The sequence below is a fragment of the Entelurus aequoreus genome, linkage group LG04 (assembly GCF_033978785.1).
Source record: "Entelurus aequoreus isolate RoL-2023_Sb linkage group LG04, RoL_Eaeq_v1.1, whole genome shotgun sequence".
In the NCBI taxonomy this organism is placed as follows: Eukaryota; Metazoa; Chordata; class Actinopteri; order Syngnathiformes; family Syngnathidae; genus Entelurus; species Entelurus aequoreus.
The window spans coordinates 3,525,093-3,544,860 of NC_084734.1; the positions used below are offsets into that span (position 1 = coordinate 3,525,093).

At 40.4% G+C, this 19,768-nt stretch overlaps 3 protein-coding genes and 1 pseudogene across 3 annotated transcripts; all 4 read left to right on the forward strand.

Annotated features, from left to right (window-relative positions):
- Positions 1–569: 569 nt before the first annotated feature.
- Positions 570–3,001, forward strand: LOC133648091 (protocadherin gamma-A11-like). Its single transcript, XM_062043872.1, has one exon. The coding sequence runs from the start codon at positions 572–574 to the stop codon at positions 2,999–3,001; it is 2,430 nt and encodes an 809-aa protein (XP_061899856.1). The 5' UTR covers positions 570–571.
- A 3,126-nt stretch (positions 3,002–6,127) lies between these two features.
- LOC133648092 (protocadherin alpha-8-like) lies at positions 6,128–8,622 on the forward strand. Its single transcript, XM_062043873.1, has one exon. The coding sequence runs from the start codon at positions 6,226–6,228 to the stop codon at positions 8,620–8,622; it is 2,397 nt and encodes a 798-aa protein (XP_061899857.1). The 5' UTR covers positions 6,128–6,225.
- A 4,686-nt stretch (positions 8,623–13,308) lies between these two features.
- LOC133647690 (protocadherin alpha-8-like) lies at positions 13,309–15,768 on the forward strand. Its single transcript, XM_062043372.1, has one exon. It carries the CDS (start codon positions 13,403–13,405, stop codon positions 15,755–15,757), a length of 2,355 nt encoding a protein of 784 aa, XP_061899356.1. The 5' UTR covers positions 13,309–13,402; the 3' UTR covers positions 15,758–15,768.
- A 1,045-nt stretch (positions 15,769–16,813) lies between these two features.
- LOC133648093 (protocadherin alpha-8-like) lies at positions 16,814–19,423 on the forward strand (annotated as a pseudogene).
- The last annotated feature ends 345 nt before the right edge of the window (positions 19,424–19,768 follow it).

The window sequence follows — 19,768 nt, forward strand, 5'->3', positions numbered from 1 at the left end:
TCTTTTTTTTCGGTTGACTTTTGAATTTTAAAGAGTCGAAATTGAAGATAAACTATGTTTCAAAATTTAATTGTCATTTTTTTCGTGTTTTCTCCTCTTTTAAACCGTTCAATTAAGTGTAAATATCATTAATTATTAATAATAACATAGAGTTAAAGGTAAATTGAGCAAATTGGCTATTTCTGGCAATTTATTTAAGTGTGTATCAAACTGGTAGCCCTTCCCATTAATCACTACCCAAGAAGTAGCTCTTGCTTTCAAAAAGGTTGGTGACCCCTGCCTTAAAGTATAGCTTTTATTCTCAGAGTTAATAATGCATCTTAACCACTAGATGTCAGTGTGATACCAGCACAGAGTGATAAGCATTAGCTTCTTCTGTGCCTTATCAAACCGCTTTGTTCAAGTCATCGCAGAGGAGACGCCACCTTCACCAGAGACGGGTGTTGCTGTTTGTGTCATTTCAGTATTTTACTCTGTCGAGGGATACTTCGAAGCAAGAATGTGGGTCTCTATGGGACATTTAATGTTTCTGGTGATTTGGGACTAAAACGCTGCATTTTAAGCTGAAAGGATGGAAACGGGAGGACAAAGAAGAGGACTGTGGGCTTGGTTGATGACCTCCTGTTTGTGCATCATGCTGGCTGGTTTGGAGCAGGTTGCAGCACAGATCAAATATTCCATCGCAGAAGAAGTCAAAGTGGGAACTGCGGTGGGTAACGTTGCCAAGGATCTAGGACTTGAATTTGGCTCTTTGGTGGACAGACGTTTCCGCATTGTTTCAGGGCCAGAGAGCGCACCGTTTGAGGTAAATACCAACAATGGCGTACTGTGTGTGCGCAAAACCATCGACAGAGAGGAGCTTTGTGAAGGCATCTCGCCTTGTATGATAAATATGAAATTAATCGCTGAGAACCCTATGGAAATACATCATGTAGGTGTTGAAATTATTGATATTAATGATAATGTGCCCACTTTTCAAGAGGAGAGTTATATTTTAGAAATCCCTGAATCCACTCTTCCAGGTAGACACTTCCAATTACCAAGTGCACATGACCCAGATGTTGCCGCTAATGCAGTGCGTGTGTACAAATTAAATACGAATGAATATTTCAGCACGCAAATAAGAGAGAGGGGAGATGACAAAGTGCCGTTCTTAGTCTTACAAAAGCCTCTGGACAGAGAAAAACACGTCGATCACAGACTAGTTCTGACTGCTGTGGACGGTGGAAATCCACCAAAATCTGGAGGTCTTAATATTACAGTTATTGTGCTCGATTCTAATGATAACCATCCTATTTTTACACAAGAAGTATATTCTGTTACGATGTCTGAAAATGTGGAACCTGACACAATTGTCATTAAGATCGAAGCAACGGATCTAGACAAAGATTTAAATGGAGACATTGAATATTATTTTGGTGGTCAACTTGACTCTAAAATCTATGAAATGTTTGTTTTGGATAAAAATACCGGTGTCATTAAAGTAAAAGGTCACATTGATTATGAGAAGGTGGAGGTTTACAAACTAGACGTCCATGCCACAGACAAAGGACAGCCTCCAATGAGCACCGATTGCAGGGTGATCATTAAAATAATTGACGAAAATGACAACCAACCACAAATCGATGTTACCTCTCTGTCAAAATCGGTAGCGGAAGATTCCAAACTCGGCACTGTAATTTCTCTTATAAGTATCACAGACAAAGACGTCGGATTGAATGGTAAGGTGACTTGTAGTCTTTCGCTAAATGTTCCATTTGAATTAAAACCATCATTTCAAGATAACATGTACTCACTGGTTCTGAAAGACGGACTAGATCGAGAATTAGTTTCAGACTATGACATCACAATCACAGCTACAGATTGTGGCCAACCTCCTCTGTCCACGTTTAAAATGTTGCATGTTGACGTGTCGGACGTTAATGATAATATTCCTACATTTTTACACAGTCCAATCCAACTTTATTTGCTGGAGAATAATGTGCCGGGTAATTCAATTTTTTCCGTCACTGCCGTAGATACAGACTTGAATGAAAACGCAGCTTTGACGTATCACATTGACAGAGAACATGGGAGTCAAGTTAAAATGTCAACATTTTTAAACATCAACCCAGAGAATGGAGATATTTCAGCACTCAAAAGTTTTGACTTTGAGACGCTGAAAAGTTTCCAGTTCCAAGTGGTGGCCACGGACAGTGGAAGTCCTCCACTGAGCAGCAACGTGACAGTGAAGGTGTTCATTCTGGACCAGAACGACAACGCTCCAGTCATCCTGTATCCAGTCAGCTCCAACGGTTCTGCTGAAGGTGTGGAGGAGATTCCCCGCAATATGAAAGCAGGAGACTTGGTGACTAAAGTCCGAGCCTATGATGCTGATATAGGATATAACGGCTGGTTACTGTTTTCACTGCAGCAAGTCACTGACCACAGTCTCTTTACTTTGGACCGCTATACGGGCCAGATCAGAACACTTCGCTCATTGACAGAGACGGACGAGGCTGAGCATGGACTGCTCATACTGGTCAAAGACAATGGCAACGTTTCCCTGTCAGCAACAGCTACTGTGACTGTCAAACTTGTGGAGCCCAAAGAGGCTTTTGCAGCTTCTGATGTCAAACGTGCAGCAGCAAAAGTGGACGAGGAGGACGACAATGTGACTTTTTATCTCATCCTCACTTTGGGCTCGGTCTCGCTGCTTTTTGTCATCAGCATCATCGTGCTGATCGCCATGCAGTGCTCCAAATCCACAGAGTACACTTCCAAATATCTCCAAGACGCTAATTATGATGGGACACTGTGTCACAGCATCCAGTACAGATCAGGAGACAAACGCTACATGCTAGTTGGACCCAGAATGAGTATAGGTTCTACTATAGTCCCGGGCAGCCACGCCAACACTCTGGTGCTCCCTGACAGGAGACACACTTCTTCTGGGGAGGTAAGACAGACATTTTTTTCCAATAGTGATTGCTTACAACAAGTTATCTGTGCACTTTTATGACTTCAGTCTATGTGGTCTAAAATTGTGTTTTTTCAAGAGCAATAATATGTCCTCATCCTGCTGATAGCTGAATAGAATCATTTTGTTGGATTGATATTTGCTATTCCATGATTCCCATGGTGCTGAATATGTTTTCTTGTTTGTTCCTCATTCTTATTTTCTGCTTGTATGCTTTAAAGTAGAAGCCTGAGTGAAGTGAACAATTTACACATTAGTTGCAGTGATGTGTTTGATATACTTGATCATGAAACAGTATTGGACACATTGTACAAATATGGAATAAGAGGAGTGCGTGAACACTCTGTGATCACATACGACCGACAGACAATTCTGGATTTGGACGGATGGGGTCGTTATAGACTGAAAGATCCATGCACGGTGGACCTCCTCGCTAGCATGGGAATACTTTGCGGGCTACATCGAGCGGCTTTTGTAGCAGCGGAGTCAAGTGCTAGCGGGAACCGGCAATGGTGGAGACGTAAGCGGTGTGAGCGGAAGCAGAAGCGGGGATGCTGAGTGGGGCTGACAACAAAGAGAAAAGCTAATCCTCAAAGAAGCGTGGAGTGTCCGGGTAAGGAGTCATATAAACTAGAACTAGCCGGCGCCAGGCTGGATAATCCCTGCACACATAGCAATTCTCCTAGAATAAAACACAACTCACATAATGTTTTTTCTTTTGTGACCGTGTCAGAGGCAGACATACATTGTACTGAGGTGGCTAACTATGATGCGTTCAGTTTATCGCAACATCTAGCAAACAATCGGAACATTCCCGTCGTATCAATTCCTAGATATGGTCGAAACTATTTAAAGTGCACTACACATAATAAACGCAACATTATAAATATTGCTACTTCGGATAATTTCAACAAACAATCCTCAAAACAGCCCACAACCTATAATATGGGCTTTTTAAACATAAGATCATTATCTTCCAAAACGTTATTAGTTAATGAGGTCATTAGAGACAACAAACTTGACGTCGTTGGTCCCGCTGAGACCTGGCTCAAACCAGACGATTTTTTTGCGCTAAATGAGGCATCTCCTCCTAACTATACGAATGCACATGTTGCCCGTCCTCTTAAAAGGGGAAGGGGTGTCGCACTAATATACAATGAAAACTATAATTTTACACCTAACCTAAATAATAAATATAACTCGTTTGAGGTGCTCTCTATGAGGTTTGTCACACCGCTACCTCTCGACCTGGCTGTTATCTACCACCCCCTTGGGCCCTATTCGGACTTCATCAGTGAATTCTCAGAGTTTGTTGCTGATCTAGTGACGCATGCCGACAATATAATCATAATGGGGGACTTTAATATCCATATGAATACCCCATCGGACCCTCCGTGCGTGGCGCTCCAGACTATAATTGATAGCTGTGGTCTTACACAAATAATAAATGAACCCACGCATTGCAACGGTAATACGATAGATCTAGTGCTTGTCAAGGGTGTCACCACCTCTAAAGTTACGATACTCCTACTACCGACATTTATTTCCATTTTTCATTGCTTACAACTTATCTGTGCACTTTTATGACCTCAGTCTATGTGGTCATAAATTGTGTGTTTTTAAGAACTATCATGTGTCAACATCTTGCTGACAGCTGGATAGAATCATATTGTTGGCTTGAAATTTGCAATTCCATGATTCCTATGGTGCTGAATATGTTTTCTTGTTTGCTCTTCGTTCTTATTTGTTGCTTGTATTCTTCAAAGTAGAAGCCTGAGTGAAGTGAACAATGTACACATTAGTTGCAGTGATGTGTTTGATACGCTTGATCATGAAACATTATTGGACACATTGTACAAATATGGAATAAGAGGAGTGGCACATGAGTGGATCAAAAGTTACCTGAAAGACAGAAAACAGTTTGTGGAAGTTAACAATTGATAATCGGCCTTACATATTATTAGTTGTTGAGTGCCACAAGGATCGTTAATCAGACCTACACGGTTTCTCATGAATGTACAATATATTGTTATGGTTTTTCGAACTGTTTTAGTGTATTTTATCTGTGGACAACACAACCCAATTTTATTCAGGAAAAAATATTGAATATGTGTTCAATATAGTTGAAAACTAATTTATCAAAATCAAAAGATTGTTTGATGTTAATAGATTGTCCTGTAATACTGGTAAAACTAATTTTATGATTGTTTTTGTAGTGATTTGGACTGTGTAAAAATGTAGGAATATTATAATATTTATTATATTTTTATAAGACTTAATCTTTTTGTTTAATTGCATTTTATTTTGGTGTTTCCAATATAGGCCAATTTGCCTTACATTATTTTTACATTTTTCTCTATTGGATTACTATTTTAATATATCATGCTTGATTAACTAACCAGCATACCAGTCTAGAAAAAGGCATCAGACATACAGGTAGATTTGTTATACCATAAATTGAATAATTAAATTGTACAACAGTACATGCGTACATGCAAGTGGGTAGAGCTGGTTTTAAAAATATCATAGTAGTAGTAGTAGTAATATTAATTACGGAAATCTAAAATAAATTAGGAAAGATAATGATTTTAGAAAATTATAATTGATGAGCACATGCACTTTTTTTGGTACTTTCTATTAAAACTAAAAATGTTTTCCTTTCACAATAAATATTTATGGTCTTACTATATATGTTGTTAAACTGTCTTGAACTACAATCATTTAGTGACACTTTTTGTTGTTTAAGTTTGTTTTTTACAAACATATACAGCTCTGAATCTGTAGTCATAACTTACAAATGAGTCAGGTGGCAGACAAATATAGAGGTGCATTGTGGAACATGTAGTTTATTGTAAGTGTGTGTTTTAAACCAGTGTGTATGTGTTTTAAAGGAAAATGGTTATATTTGTTTCAGTATGCAGGAATTGATAAAGTGGTTAATTTAAGTGGACTTTGACACATTTTTTATTGGGCATTTTTTGAACCAATTTTTTGGTAGATACATTAGGATGTGTTTTTTGTCCTGTAATTATTAGCAGTTTCTCAGCTGCAGATTGTCCTCCACTGGGTGTCAGTGTTACATTAAAAACCAAGAGCACACGCTGTCCCTCCCATCTAAATCTTTTGTTTGATGCTGACACAAACGCAGCCTGCATTAGTCGTCAACGTTACATTGTGTTGGACACTCACGCACGCCGCAGCAATGCCTTGGATTTAAACATTGATATCAACCTTTGGATTTTGTGGATGCATGTTGTTGATCAGCGATGGGGGTCTGTCTTCTTTTTCATTTTGCTCTGCTTCTGCTGCTGGCCATTCAGGCTTTTGCAGAAATTCGCTACTCGATTCCTGAGGAGGTAAAACACGGCACTATTGTTGGGAACGTTGCCAAGGACCTGGGCCTTGATGTCAGCTCTCTTGTCGATCGACGGTTCCGAGTGGTTTCAGAATCCAAAGAGGCCTTCTTTGAGGTAAACCAGCACAATGGGGCTTTGCATGTGAACAAGAGAATAGACAGAGATGAGTCCTGTCGGGGCAGCGGCGCCTGCCTTGTTGAGCTCAAAGTCATCGTGGAAAACCCTTTGGAAATACATTATGTAGTTGTAGAAATCACCGACGTCAACGACCACTCTCCTACTTTTATTGAAAAACAGCAAACGTTTGAAATAGCAGAGCACACGCTACCAGGGATGCGATTCCAGCTGCATGCAGCACATGATCCTGACGCAGGGATGAACTCCATACGTGCATACACTCTGACAGCAAATGAACATTTTGAAATTGATCTCCGCCAAAGCGATGAAGATAAAGTTCCGTTTTTGGTCCTGAAGAAATCTCTGGACCGGGAACAAAAGGACAAACACTGGCTGCTGGTCACAGCGGTGGATGGAGGTAAACCTCCACGATCAGGCTCTCTAAATGTGTCTATTATTGTCCTCGACATTAATGACAATCGACCTACATTTAGTCAAGAAATATATCAAATTATTATTGCAGAAAATGTTAAAATTGGCACTTCAATATTTAAAATGAATGCAACAGATCCAGATGAAGGCACTAATGGAGAAATTGATTATAAACTTGCAAAAACATTGATGAAAAATGTGTATAGTGTTTTTGAAATAGAAAAATCATCTGGAATTATTAGAGTGAAAGGAATAATTGATTATGAAGAGAGTGATATTTATAAACTTGACATTGAGGCATCAGATAAAGAAATACCTCCTCTGACAGGTGTGTGTCAAGTCATTATAAAGATAAGAGACATTAATGATAATCCACCAACAATAGAAGTGACGTCATTGTCTAATAAAGTACCTGAAGACTCTAAGCCTAGTACAGTTATTTCCCTCATTAGTGTGAAGGATGAAGACTCAGGTGTGAATGGCAAAATTATTTCCACCATAATAAATGATGTCCCTTTTGATTTAAAGCCTTCCTACAAGGAGAACATATATTCAGTTGTCACTAAAGAATATTTAGATAGAGAGAAGGTGTCACATTATGATATCACTATACAAGCAACTGACTGTGGTGAGCCTCCTTTATCAACGTTTAAAACTCTCAGCATTCAGATATCAGATGTTAATGATAACAGTCCACACTTTGAAAAGAACCCGCTCGAGTTCTACCTGACTGAAAACAATGTTGCTGGCAATTCTATTTTTTCTGTAAGTGCCACAGACAAAGATCTGAATGACAATGCAGCTATTTCTTATCACATTGTGAGAGAGGGCCGTCACAATGACATCATGTCTTTCCTGAACATTCATTCTGAAAATGGACAAATATCAGCTCTAAAAAGTTTTGACTTTGAGACGCTGAAAAGTTTCCAGTTCCAAGTCGTGGCCACAGACGGTGGAAGTCCTCCACTGAGCAGCAACGTGACAGTGAAGGTGTTCATTCTGGACCAGAACGACAATGCTCCAGTCATCCTGTATCCAGTCAGCTCCAACGGTTCTGCTGAAGGTGTGGAGGAGATTCCCCGCAATATGAAAGCAGGAGACTTGGTGACTAAAGTCCGAGCCTATGATGCTGATATAGGATATAACGGCTGGTTACTGTTTTCACTGCAGCAAGTCACTGACCACAGTCTCTTTACTTTGGACCGCTATACGGGCCAGATCAGAACACTTCGCTCATTGACAGAGACGGACGAGGCTGAGCATGGACTGCTCATACTGGTCAAAGACAATGGCAACGTTTCCCTGTCAGCAACAGCTACTGTGACTGTCAAACTTGTGGAGCCCAAAGAGGCTTTTGCAGCTTCTGATGTCAAACGTGCAGCAGCAAAAGTGGACGAGGAGGACGACAATGTGACTTTTTATCTCATCCTCACTTTGGGCTCGGTCTCGCTGCTTTTTGTCATCAGCATCATCGTGCTGATCGCCATGCAGTGCTCCAAATCCACAGAGTACACTTCCAAATATCTCCAAGACGCTAATTATGATGGGACACTGTGTCACAGCATCCAGTACAGATCAGGAGACAAACGCTACATGCTAGTTGGACCCAGAATGAGTATAGGTTCTACTATAGTCCCGGGCAGCCACGCCAACACTCTGGTGCTCCCTGACAGGAGACACACTTCTTCTGGGGAGGTAAGACAGACATTTATTTCCAATAGTGATTGCTTACAACAAGTTATTTGTGCACTTTTATGACTTCAGTCTATGTGGTCTAAAATTGTGTTTTTTCAAGAGCAATAATGTGTCCTCATCCTGCTGATAGCTGAATAGAATCATTTTGTTGGATTGATATTTGCAATTCCATGATTCCCATGCTGCTGAATTTGTTTTCTTGTTTGTTCCTCATTCTTATTTTCTGCTTGTATGCTTTAAAGTAGAAGCCTGAGTGAAGTGAACAATTTACACATTAGTTTCAGTGATGTGTTTGATATACTTGATCATGAAACATTATTGGACACATTGTACAAATATGGAATAAGAGGAGTGCGTGAACACTCTGTGATCACATACGACCGACAGACAATTCTGGATTTGGACAGATTGGGTCGTTATAGACTGAAAGATGCATGCACAGTGGACCTCCTCGCTAGCATGGGAATACTTTGCGGGCTACATCGAGCGGCCTTTGTAGCAGCGGAGTCAAGTGCTAGCGGGAACCGGCAATGGTGGAGACGTAAGCGGTGTGAGCGGAAGCAGAAGCGGGGATGCCGAGTGGGGCTGACAACAAAGAGAAAAGCTAATCCTCAAAGAAGCGTGGAGTGTCCGGGTAAGGAGTCATATAAACTAGAACTAGCCGGCGCCAGGCTGGATAATCCCTGCACACATAGCAATTCTCCTAGAATAAAACACAACTCATATAATGTTTTTTTTTTGTGACCGTGTCAGAGGCAGACATACATTGTACTGAGGTGGCTAACTATGATGCGTTCAGTTTATCGCAACATCTAGCAAACAATCGGAACATTCCCGTCGTATCAATTCCTAGATATGGTCGAAACTATTTAAAGTGCACTACACATAATAAACGCAACATTATTAATATTGCTACTTCGGATAATTTCAACAAACAATCCTTAAAACAGCCCACTACCTATAATATGGGCTTTTTAAACATAAGATCATTATCTTCCAAAACGTTATTAGTTAATGAGGTCATTAGAGACAGCAAACTTGACGTCGTTGGTCCCGCTGAGACCTGGCTCAAACCAGACGATTTTTTTGCGCTAAATGAGGCATCTCCTCCTAACTATACGAATGCACATGTTGCCCGTCCTCTTAAATGGGGAGGGGGTGTCGCACTAATATACAATGAAAACTATAATTTTACACCTAACCTAAATAATAAATATAACTCGTTTGAGGTGCTCTCTATGAGGTTTGTCACACCGCTACCTCTCGACCTGGCTGTTATCTACCGCCCCCCTGGGCCCTATTCGGACTTCATCAGTGAATTCTCAGAGTTTGTTGCTGATCTAGTGACGCATGCCGACAATATAATCATAATGGGGGACTTTAATATCCATATGAATACCCCATCGGACCCTCCGTGCGTGGCGCTCCAGACTATAATTGATAGCTGTGGTCTTACACAAATAATAAATGAACCCACGCATCGCAACGGTAATGCGATAGATCTAGTGCTTGTCAAGGGTGTCACCACCTCTAAAGTTACGATACCCCCGTACACTAAAGTAATGTCCGATCATTACCTTATAAAATTCGAAGTTCTGACTCATTGTCAACAAGCTAATAATAATAATAGTAACTACTATTGCAGCCGCAACATTAATGCTGCCACAACGACGACTCTTGCTGACCTACTGCCTTCGGTAATGGCACCATTCCCAAATTATGTGGGCTCTATTGATAACCTCACTAACAACTTTAACGACGCCCTACTCGACACCATTGATAGTGTAGCACCGCTAAAGCTAAAAAGGGCCCCTAAAAGGCGTACCCCATGGTTTACAGAAGAAACTAAAGCCAATAAATTATCATGTAGAAAGATGGAACGCAAATGGCGTGCGTCTAAACTTGAAGTTTTCCATCAAGCAAGGAGTGATAGTTTAATAACTTATAAACGCATGCTTACCTCAGCTAAAGCTAAATATTACTCAAATCTCATCCACCTCTACAAAAATGATCCTAAATTTGTGTTTAGTTCAGTAGCATCGCTCACCCAACAAGGGACTCCTCCCAGTAGCTCCACCCACTCAGCAGATGACTTTATGAATTTCTTTAGTAAGAAAATTGAAGTCATTAGAAAAGAGATTAAAGACAATGCATCTCAGCTACAACTGGGTTCTATTAACACAAATACGACTGTATATATGACGGACACTGCCCTCCAAAATAGTTTCTCTCTCTTTGATGAAATAACATTGGAGGAATTAATAAAATGTGTAAATGGGACAAAACAAACAACATGTTTACTTGACCCAATTCCTGGGAAACTTATCAAGGAGTTTTTTGTATTATTAGGTCCATCAGTGTTAAATATTATAAACGTATCACTTTCCTCTGGCACTGTTCCCCTAGCATTCAAAAAAGCGGTTATTCATCCTCTACTAAAAAGACCTAACCTCGATCCTGATCTCTTGGTAAACTACCGGCCGGTGTCCCACCTTCCGTTTATCTCGAAAATCCTCGAAAAAATTGTCGCACAGCAGCTAAATGAACACTTAGCGTCTAACAATCTCTGTGAACCTTTTCAATCCGGTTTCAGGGCAAATCACTCTACGGAGACAGCCCTCGCAAAAATGACTAATGATCTATTGCTAACGATGGATTCTGATGCGTCATCTATGTTGCTGCTTCTTGATCTTAGCGCCGCTTTCGATACTGTTGATCATAATATTTTATTAGAGCGTATCAAAACACGTATTGGAATGTCAGACTTAGCCTTGTCTTGGTTTAACTCTTATCTTACTGACAGGATGCAGTGTGTCTCCCATAACAATGTGACCTCGGACTATGTTAAGGTAACGTGCAGAGTTCCCCAGGGTTCGGTTCTTGGCCCTGCACTCTTTAGTATTTACATGCTGCCGCTAGGTGACATCATACGCAAATACGGTGTTAGCTTTCACTGTTATGCTGATGACACTCAACTCTACATGCCCCTAAAGCTGACCAACACGCCGGATTGTAGTCAGCTGGAGGCGTGTCTTAATGAAATTAAACAATGGATGTCCGCTAACTTTTTGCAACTCAACGCTAAGAAAACGGAAATGCTGATTATCGGTCCTGCTCAACACCGACATCTATTTAATAATACCACCTTAACATTTGACAACCAAATAATTAAACAAGGCGACTCGGTAAAGAATCTGGGTATTATCTTCGACCCAACTCTCTCATTTGAGTCACACATTAAGAATGTCACTAAAACGGCCTTCTTTCATCTCCGTAATATCGCTAAAATTCGTTCCATTTTGTCCACAAGCGATGCTGAGATCATTATCCATGCGTTCGTTACGTCTCGTCTCGATTACTGCAACGTTTTATTTCCGGGCCTCCCTATGTCTAGCATTAAAAGATTACAGTTGGTACAAAATGCGGCTGCTAGACTTTTGACAAAAACAAGAAAGTTTGATCATATTACGCCTATACTGGCTCACCTGCACTGGCTTCCTGTGCACCTAAGATGTGACTTTAAGGTTTTACTACTTACGTGCCACAACAATCAATCTTCGGACCTACAGGGTTTCTCGCGTACAATGTGTGCATGGCATTTTTATGGTTTCCGAACTGTTTAATTCAATTTTATTTGCAAACATCACAACCCTATTTTATTCAGGAAAAAATATGGAAGATATATGAGATGTAGTTAAAAACTAATTTATCAAAATCAAAAGATTGTTTGATGTTAATAGATTGTCCTTGAAAACTGGTATAACTAATTATAGGATTGTTTTTGTAGAACTGTGGACTGTGTAAAAATGTAGGAACATTATAATTGTATAATATTTTTTATAGGGCTTAATCGCTCTGTTTAACTGCGTCTTATTTAGATGTGTTCACTATAGGCCAAATTGGCCTTACATTATCTTTTAATTTTTCTGTATTTGATTACTATTCTAATACCTCATGCTTGATCAACTTACGAGCATACCAGTCTAGAGAAAGGCATCAGACATACAGGTAGATTTTTTGTAAAGTCTATTCAATAATTAAGTTGTACAACAGCACATGCGTATATGCAAGTGGGTAGAGCTCGTTTAACTGTCTCATAATAGTAGTTGTAAAAATAATAATGATAATAATACATACAAATTAAATAAAAATATTTAAAAACAAAATGATTTTATAAAATTATGATTGATGAGCATATGCATTTTGTTTGGTATTTTGTTTTAAAACTGCAAATGTTTTCCTTTAAACATTGGGTATTTTTTGTTCTTTCTATACCTATTGTTAAACTGTCCTGATCTACAATCATTTAGTGACACTTTTTATTGTTTAAGTTTGTGTCTTACAAACATATACAGCTTCAAATCTGCACTAATAACTTAAAAATGATTCAGGTGGCAGACACATATCAAGGTGCATTGTGGAACATGTAGTTTATTGTCAGTGTGTGCTTTAAGCTGGTGTGTAAGGAAACCAGTTATATTTGTAACAGTACACAGTGATTGATGAAGTGGTTCATAAATGTGGACATTGACACATTTATTATTGGGCATTTTTTGAAACAATCTTTTAGTAGATACATTAGAATGTTTTCTTTGTGTGCTGTAATTATTAGCACTTTCTCAGCTGCCGATTGTCCTCCACTGGGTGTCAGTGTTACATTAAAAACCAAGAGCACACGCTGTCCCTCCCATCTAAATCTTTTGTTTGATGCTGACACAAACGCAGCCTGCATTAGTCGTCAACGTTACATTGTGTTGGACACTCACGCACGCCGCAGCAATGCCTTGGATTTAAACATTGATATCAACCTTTGGATTTTGTGGATGCATGTTGTTGATCAGCGATGGGGGTCTGTCTTCTTTTTCATTTTGCTCTGCTTCTGCTGCTGGCCATTCAGGCTTTTGCAGAAATTCGCTACTCGATTCCTGAGGAGGTAAAACACGGCACTATTGTTGGGAACGTTGCCAAGGACCTGGGCCTTGATGTCAGCTCTCTTGTCGATCGACGGTTCCGAGTGGTTTCAGAATCCAAAGAGGCCTTCTTTGAGGTAAACCAGCACAATGGGGCTTTGCATGTGAACAAGAGAATAGACAGAGATGAGTCCTGTCGGGGCAGCGGCGCCTGCCTTGTTGAGCTCAAAGTCATCGTGGAAAACCCTTTGGAAATACATTATGTAGTTGTAGAAATCACCGACGTCAACGACCACTCTCCTACTTTTATTGAAAAAGAGCAAACGTTTGAAATAGCCGAGCACACACTGCCAGGGAAGAGATTCCAGTTGCATGCAGCACATGATCCTGATGCAGGGATGAACTCCATACGTGCATACACTCTGACAGCAAATGAACATTTTGAAATTGATCTACGACAAAGCGATGAAGATAAAGTTCCGTTTTTGGTGTTAAAGAAATCTCTGGACCGGGAACAAAAGGACAAACACTGGCTGCTGGTCACAGTGGTGGATGGAGGTAAACCTCCACGATCAGGCTCTCTAAATGTGTCCATTATTGTCCTCGACATTAATGATAATATTCCAATATTTAGTCAAGAATTATATCAAATTACTATTGCAGAAAATGTTCAAATTGGCACTTCAATATTTAAAATGAACGCAACAGATCCAGATGAAGGCACTAATGGAGAAATTGATTATAACCTTGTAAAAACATTAAAGAAAAATGTGTATAATGTCTTTGAATTGGATAAATCATCTGGAATTATTAGGGTAAAAGGAATAATTGACTATGAAGAAAATGATATTTATAAAGTTGACATAGAGGCATCAGATAAAGCAATACCTCCACTGACAGGTGTGTGTCAAGTCGTTATAAAGATACGAGACATTAATGATAATCCACCAACAATAGAAGTGACATCATTGTCTAATAAAGTACCTGAAGACTCTAAGCCTGGTACAGTTATTTCCCTCATTAGTGTGAAGGATGAAGACTCAGGTGTGAATGGTAAAATTATTTCCACCATAATAAATGATGTCCCTTTTGAATTAAAGCCTTCCTACAAGGAGAACATATATTCAGTTGTCACTAAAGAATATTTAGATAGAGAGAAGGTGTCACATTATGACATCACTATACAAGCAACTGACTGTGGTGAGCCTCCTTTATCAACGTTTAAAACTCTCAGCATTCAGATATCAGATGTTAATGATAACAGTCCACACTTTGAAAAGAACCCGCTCGAGTTCTACTTGACTGAAAACAATGTTGCTGGCAATTCTATTTTTTCTGTAAGTGCCACAGACAAAGATCTGAATGACAATGCAGCTATTTCTTATCACATTGTGAGAGAGGGCCGTCACAATGACATCATGTCTTTCCTGAACATTCATTCTGAAAATGGACAAATTTCAGCTCTAAAAAGTTTTGACTTTGAGACGCTGAAAAGTTTCCAGTTCCAAGTCGTGGCCACAGACGGTGGAAGTCCTCCACTGAGCAGCAACGTGACAGTGAAGGTGTTCATTCTGGACCAGAACGACAACGCTCCAGTCATCCTGTATCCAGTCAGCTCCAACGGTTCTGCTGAAGGTGTGGAGGAGATTCCCCGCAATATGAAAGCAGGAGACTTGGTGACTAAAGTCCGAGCCTATGATGCTGATATAGGATATAACGGCTGGTTACTGTTTTCACTGCAGCAAGTCACTGACCACAGTCTCTTTACTTTGGACCGCTATACGGGCCAGATCAGAACACTTCGCTCATTGACAGAGACGGACGAGGCTGAGCATGGACTGCTCATACTGGTCAAAGACAATGGCAACGTTTCCCTGTCAGCAACAGCTACTGTGACTGTCAAACTTGTGGAGCCCAAAGAGGCTTTTGCAGCTTCTGATGTCAAACGTGCAGCAGCAAAAGTGGACGAGGAGGACGACAATGTGACTTTTTATCTCATCCTCACTTTGGGCTCGGTCTCGCTGCTTTTTGTCATCAGCATCATCGTGCTGATCGCCATGCAGTGCTCCAAATCCACAGAGTACACTTCCAAATATCTCCAAGACGCTAATTATGATGGGACACTGTGTCACAGCATCCAGTACAGATCAGGAGACAAACGCTACATGCTAGTTGGACCCAGAATGAGTATAGGTTCTACTATAGTCCCGGGCAGCCACGCCAACACTCTGGTGCTCCCTGACAGGAGACACACTTCTTCTGGGGAGGTAAGACAGACATTTTCCTGAAGTGATTATTTAAATTTTTGAAATTCATCTTTTTCAAACTATATTGTTTGTGTGTTTCAAAATCAAAACCTATTCAGTTCCTAACTACATAGCAAAACAATGTTACACAGACATATCTTACTTTATTGTCCTTTGGTATAAATAATTGTAATTGTTCAGACTTGCTAATACTGCTAATTTAGAACCACAACATTATATGTCTAAATAATTGAAATGCTCCTTTGTTTCAGTTTTGAAAAAAAGACATTTGGAATCTTAACGTTGTATCTTCATTTCATAGAGGTTGACAGATATGTAAATAATGTTACAGCTTTGTGAGATGACTGTCATCTTAGTAGACATACTGGTCATTGTGTTAATGTCGTAGTGGAAGGTAATCTCCAGTCTTCCCATTTTCAGACCAGTTTGATGGGTGGTATTTCAGTAAAGCCAATACATTGTTGGTGCGGTCTATGATGTTGAAAGTCTGCAGTATTCAGTGCATTTAATGTATTTGTGTGGAAAGTACTTGCTATACTATCTTTAAATGTGATTTATTGTACAAAATAGTCGTTGTGTATGTGCTCAGCTGCTGTTTTGTTACGTAGTTGCAATTACTTTGCATTTTACTTGAGACAGTCTACATTTATTTACACACACGTCATTAAGCACACCATAATGGGGCCGAATAGATATTGTTTACATTTATAACCATGTTAATTTCTGATGGACTATTTCAGATATGTTGTAGTGTAGGAATACATTCAATGATATGGCTGTAGATTGTATTCGACGTGCACGGAATTCTGTTCCTATGCTGTGCCCTGATGTGGGATCTGTCCTTGTGGCTTGTGCAGCCCTTTGAGACACTCCTGATTTAGGGCTATTTAAATAAACTTTGATTGATTAATTGATTAAATGAGGGGTTAATATTAAAAACACTTCCCAGTGTGATACAGTGCAGTTATTGGTCACTGGACATTTTAGTGACCATGAATGTCCACTAGGTGTCAGTGCTATAAAACAAATGACACGTCAGGCGTGTTTAAAGAGCTCCAGTCCTGATGAAAAGCATTTCTCGCTTGGTGTTTGGATGGATAACATCTTCTCCGTACGAGCGTGTATGTAGTGATCATCACTGGATAAGGAGGGAGTCACTAATGTTAAAGGCTGATGTTTTAAGGCATTGTGTATAAGAAGAACAGAAAGAAGACGGATACAATGTCTTGGACGCGCCCTCTGCTTTTTTCTCTCCTGCTTTGTTACGGGGAGCTGATTGCTGCACAGCTGAAATATTCCATTCTAGAAGAGGTGAAAGTCGGATCTATTGTTGGGAATGTTGCAAAGGATTTGGGCCTAGACGTCAGCTCGTTAACGAGCCGGAGGTTCCGCATTGTGTCCGGCGCACAGGACGCGCTCTTTGAGGTAAACCCAGACAATGGGCTTCTGTTTGTGCACAAACGCGTCGACCGCGAGCAGCTGTGCGACAGGAACACCGTATGTGCCGCGGATCTCAAAATCGTCGTGGAGAACCCACTGGAGATCCACTATGTCAGCGTGGAGGTGGCAGATGCCAACGACCACGCACCCAGCTTCACCGAGAAAGGGAAGATAATAGAGATAGCAGAAAATACATTATCTGGTGCAAGGTTTCAGTTACCAGGAGCAAGAGATCCAGATATTGGAATTAATTCAATCCAGCGCTATAAATTAAGTCAGAATGACCATTTTCAACTTGAAATTCGGGATAGAGGGGAAGATAAAATTCCATTTCTTGTTTTGCAAAGGCAGTTAGACAGAGAGCAGAAAGTCAATCACAGCTTGGTTTTGTCTGCTATAGATGGAGGAACTCCTTTTAAATCTGCAAACATAAATGTGACTGTATGTGTCCTTGATATAAATGACAACAGACCTATTTTCTCGAAAGAGGTTTATTCTGTTGTACTGCAAGAAAACGCCTTATTAGGCACCACGGTAATTAAAGTGCAAGCTACTGACCTGGACGAAGGAGCTAATGGGGAGGTGGAGTATGAATTTGGAGGGGACATGAATGCAGAAGTGATGCGTCTTTTCAGTCTGGACAAACAATTAGGAGAAATTCGAGTGGAAGGGCAAATTGACTTTGAGACATTTGATGTTTTCAAGTTAGACGTGCAGGCGTCCGACGAAGGCCAGCCTCCTATGACAACAGACTGCCGAGTCATCATAAAGATTCAAGATGTCAATGATAACAAACCAGAGATTGACGTGACATCCATCACCAGCACTGTCCCAGAAGACGCAAAACGTGGGACTGTGATTGCTCTCATCAGTATCACTGATGTTGACTCCGGTCCTAATGGTAAAGTCATCTGCAGCCTGACTGAAAATGTACCATTTGAATTAAAGCCGTCCTTTAAAGAAAACATGTACTCATTAGTGACCAAAGATGCATTAGACAGAGAAACAATATCAATGTATGACATTTCAATAACAGCTACTGATTGTGGTGAACCTCCTCTTTCCACGGGCAAAACCGTCAGCATCCAAGTTAAAGATGTGAATGATAACATCCCGGAATTTTCACACAACCCCTTAGAGTTATATTTGATGGAAAACAATGAACCTGGTGCATCAGTGTTTTCTGTCAAAGCGTTTGATAAAGACGTGGACAACAATGCTGCTGTGTCTTATTATATAGTCCGACAGGGAGGTCACACTGATATAACATCTTTCCTCAATGTCAATTCTGATAATGGACAAATATCAGCACTTAAAAGTTTTGACTTTGAGACGCTGAAAAGTTTCCAGTTCCAAGTGGTGGCCACAGACGGTGGAAGTCCTCCACTGAGCAGCAACGTGACAGTGAAGGTGTTCATTCTGGACCAGAACGACAACGCTCCAGTCATCCTGTATCCAGTCAGCTCCAACGGTTCTGCTGAAGGTGTGGAGGAGATTCCCCGCAATATGAAAGCAGGAGACTTGGTGACTAAAGTCCGAGCCTATGATGCTGATATAGGATATAACGGCTGGTTACTGTTTTCACTGCAGCAAGTCACTGACCACAGTCTCTTTACTTTGGACCGCTATACGGGCCAGATCAGAACACTTCGCTCATTGACAGAGACGGACGAGGCTGAGCATGGACTGCTCATACTGGTCAAAGACAATGGCAACGTTTCCCTGTCAGCAACAGCTACTGTGACTGTCAAACTTGTGGAGCCCAAAGAGGCTTTTGCTGCTTCTGATGTCAAACGTGCAGCAGCAAAAGTGGACGAGGAGGACGACAATGTGACTTTTTATCTCATCCTCACTTTGGGCTCGGTCTCGCTGCTTTTTGTCATCAGCATCATCGTGCTGATCGCCATGCAGTGCTCCAAATCCACAGAGTACACTTCCAAATATCTCCAAGACGCTAATTATGATGGGACACTGTGTCACAGCATCCAGTACAGATCAGGAGACAAACGCTACATGCTAGTTGGACCCAGAATGAGTATAGGTTCTACTATAGTCCCGGGCAGCCACGCCAACACTCTGGTGCTCCCTGACAGGAGACACACTTCTTCTGGGGAGGTAAGACTTCATGCTTTTTTGTAATACATGCATGTGTGCCTTTGTATTTTTGGTGAATATAGCAACATGATCAGGTTTTTTTTTTGCAAGTTTTTTTGGACCAGGATTGAAGAGAATTGTATCTCATCATAAAGAATAGTGCATTGTTTTTGGAACCTAATTTTGCATATAGGCTGAAGTCTATGAAATAAATTATGTTATTCATGTCAACATGTGCAGTCTTTTATAAAGAGTATATTGTGTAATTCAGTGTTTTTGAACCACTGTGCCGCGGCACACTAGTGTGCCGTGAGATACAGTCTTGTGTGCCGTGGGAGATTATCTAATTTTACCTATTTGGGTTAAAAATATTTATGCAAACCAGTAAATATAGTCTGTAAATTTTGTGTTGTTGTTGAGTGGTCGGTGCTGTCTAGAGCGCGGCAAAATAACCGTCTTTCATATCAGTAGGTGGCAGCAGGTAGCTAATTGCTTTGT

What these genes read in the sequence shown, in the direction of transcription:
- LOC133648091 (XM_062043872.1), top strand. Translation starts at nt 572, where the DNA reads ATGGAAACGGGAGGACAAAGAAGAGGACTGTGGGCTTGGTTGATGACC.
- LOC133648092 (XM_062043873.1), top strand. Translation starts at nt 6,226, where the DNA reads ATGGGGGTCTGTCTTCTTTTTCATTTTGCTCTGCTTCTGCTGCTGGCC.
- LOC133647690 (XM_062043372.1), top strand. Translation starts at nt 13,403, where the DNA reads ATGGGGGTCTGTCTTCTTTTTCATTTTGCTCTGCTTCTGCTGCTGGCC.